Source organism: Kryptolebias marmoratus, linkage group LG16 (assembly GCF_001649575.2).
Source record: "Kryptolebias marmoratus isolate JLee-2015 linkage group LG16, ASM164957v2, whole genome shotgun sequence".
Classification (NCBI taxonomy): Eukaryota; Metazoa; Chordata; class Actinopteri; order Cyprinodontiformes; family Rivulidae; genus Kryptolebias; species Kryptolebias marmoratus.
The window spans coordinates 11,235,827-11,238,709 of NC_051445.1; the positions used below are offsets into that span (position 1 = coordinate 11,235,827).

Sequence of the window (2,883 nt, forward strand, 5' to 3'; positions counted from 1 at the left end):
CCGCGGCCGCTACAGTGGCACGTTTTAGGATAAGCTGAGGGGCGCGGGGACCGGGGGCAGGAGGGGTGGGGGCAGAGGCTCACAAGCAAAAATTTACCCTGAAGGAAGGAGGAAAAAAGAAAAAGAAAGAAAGAAAGAAAGAAAACGCCCGTGGGTGAAGTTCTATCCTCTAACTCAGAGCGCTGCGCGCAACGGGAGGCCATCGTGCGTAAAACCAAAAACAAAAACAAAAACCTCACCAGGAAAACAACAACAACGCAGTCAAGAAGAACACCCTGCCCCCGGCTCGCTCGGACAGGGATGCAGCTCCACATGTGGCGCCGCTGCAGCTGGATGGAGTCTTACCTGAACACCGAGGCGAGCCGCATGATCCGAGCGTGTTTTTTTTTTTTTAAATCCAGCAGCCCTGCGCGCAAAACGTCTGGATCTCCCCCCTTTCCTCCTCCTCCTCCTCCGATATACGGTCCCGAGTTTAAAAGTCCGGGAGAGGCATGTGAAGTTCTCCTTCTCTCTGTCCCCCTTGCTCTCCTGTCACAGTCACTCCCCGTGATTTCTGCGGAGTGGGAAGGGTTCCCTCCCCCCTCTCTCTCTCTCTCTCTCTCTCTCTCTCTCTCTCTCTCTCTCTCGCTCTCGCTCGCTCGACAACTTGTTGTGGGTCCTTGTTATTCTAAACTGACTGGGAGAGACAGGAGACGCAAAATGGACAGATTACACAACTCCGCTCACACACACACACACACACACACAGGCACACACACCCTCTCTGACACGCACAAGCCGTGCGTCCTGACTAAGCGATAAAAACTCTGAGCCGATTTCTTGCTGCAGCACAATAAAGACCCATTGTGCTCAGTCACACCGATCAGCAAAGATCCACTCCTCCTCCGAGACAAGAATCACCTTTTTTTTTTTTTTGGAGGTTTAAGGTTTATACACTCATCATATGGGCACAAATATCCTATTAGATTCAAATATAGCCTCTAATATTTGGTTAAATGTTCCTTAGCGAGCTGCACCTTTCTGTATCCGCCTCAACAAGCTTCTGGTATAATCCCAGACGGATGTTCGAGCACTCTGTTTGGGCAGAATTGGTAAGAGCTCCCTGGTTTCTTGTCCTGGACGGGGCGGTTTAATCGTAGTCCACAAAACACACCATTCTGTCCACGTTTCAGCCGCCTCGCTGTCGATTTGAGGCGAGGTAGAAGAGTCTGAAGGGCGTCCTCCTGCGCCAGCGCCGCAGCGCCACGCTTGACGGCTGGCTCCTCAGAGCGACTCCTCCAAACACTGGTCATCGTCACTTCTTGTCGTCATGGCCGAACGTTTCTCCACAGGAGCTTCTTCCTTCTTCGGTCCACGGCGAAGCAGGGTTCGAGCCTCGGTGGTTCCTTGGGTTGTTCCCAAAACTTTTTCTCAGTCATCCCGGGCGCGACAGTCGGAGGTGGTTAAACAGAAGAAAACATCCTGACCGCTTTTTCTCTCCTTCTGAGAGCTCCTCTCGGCTCCTTGGACTTTCCCCTCCATTGTTCTGGGAATCGCTCCGTCCGACGAATGCTGTCAAACAAACCCTTTTTATAGAGACAAAAACAAAAACACGTGTGGCCAACCCTGAGCACCGAGGAGCTAAAAGGTGATGGCTGCTGAAGTTAGACGTTAGTTAAATATAAATGGACTGTACTTATACAGCGGCTTTCCAACCAACCAGGCCACTCAAAGCGCTTTCCAACACAATCTGTGCCCTCATTTCCCCGTCCACACGGCACTCTACAAAGCTAATCTGAATAAATCATCCTACAGAGTCTAATCAGGGCTTCATACACAGATGGGGCACATATTGAAGGGGACACTTCAACATGTGGCACACGGCTGGAATCGAACCTCCAGCTGCCTCATTGGAGGACAACTGCTCTCACCACTGATCCACAGCCCCAGATTCAGGTGAATGTATGTATATATGTAAGTGTAACTGTGACCCTGTGAGGGTTAAAGAAAATTAACCATAAATTCAAACTTGTGCACCTAATTCTTGTTTTTTTTTTAAAAACAACTGAAGTTGTGTGTTATTATAACCGTTCCACCCCGAACAGTAAATCATTAATCGCTCATAATTAATGTGACCTTTCCTGCCTGTTTCGAGTGTGTGTACACATCGAAACTGTACGACTGCACTGGACGCAAACACTTCATTTCGAGATGGAAAACCGTTTTATTTAGCGTGAATGAAAGGACTACAGCTGCTGGCTTCAACTGGAGAACACATTTCTTTAACGACACAAACATGTCTGCGTTTTCTCTCTGCCGTTTGATCGCGTTTAAGCTCCAGAAAGGTGACATGCACCAACAATTTGGAGCTCCGATAAGCGCACCCAAGAGACAAACCACTTCAGAGTCGGAGTTATAAGTGTGTACGTACAGTATGTGTGTGTGTGTGTGAAAGAGAGAGAGAGTTTGTGGGCTGGGAAATCGTCTCAGCTTTGGTTTGAAGGCAGACGGGGGGGAAAAAAATGCTTGACGGCAACTTGTTTACGATTTATGTAGATCGCAGACGAGCGCCATTTCCAAAAGAAGGGAAAAAAAATAAAGCAACAGTAAATGGGGGGACTGCAGGGGACAGAAAACGTCTCCGAGAGCTTTAAAGGTTCTCAGGACCCTGATGAGCCAAAAGGACTTAAAGATAACTTTAAAACCTTACATTTAAACTTGGAATCTCTCCATTTATATATATATATATATATATATATATATATATATATATATATAAACAATCCTTAAAAGACTCGCACAGGATGTACGCAAAATTACCACTCAACTGATTTAATAAAAAAAGATCTGCAGCTGGACAGAAATGGACTGTTTTTTTGTCAATCTATTGAAGTTGGCACATGA

General features: G+C 47.3%; 1 protein-coding gene across 2 annotated transcripts in view; it reads right to left on the bottom strand.

The window, feature by feature from the left end:
• adamtsl4 (ADAMTS-like 4) overlaps positions 1-2,883 on the bottom strand; it is a 49,497-nt gene that overhangs the window by 45,976 nt on the left and 638 nt on the right. The window contains exon 1 of one of the 2 annotated variants that reach the window (XM_017425073.3): positions 346-628. The exons of the other annotated variant lie outside the window; for it this stretch is intronic. Within the exon in view, the coding sequence (XP_017280562.1) occupies positions 346-368 (23 nt within the window). The 5' untranslated portion in view covers positions 369-628. Of the gene's footprint in view, positions 1-345; positions 629-2,883 lie in introns of those variants that run through there. 2 annotated transcript variants of the gene reach the window in all.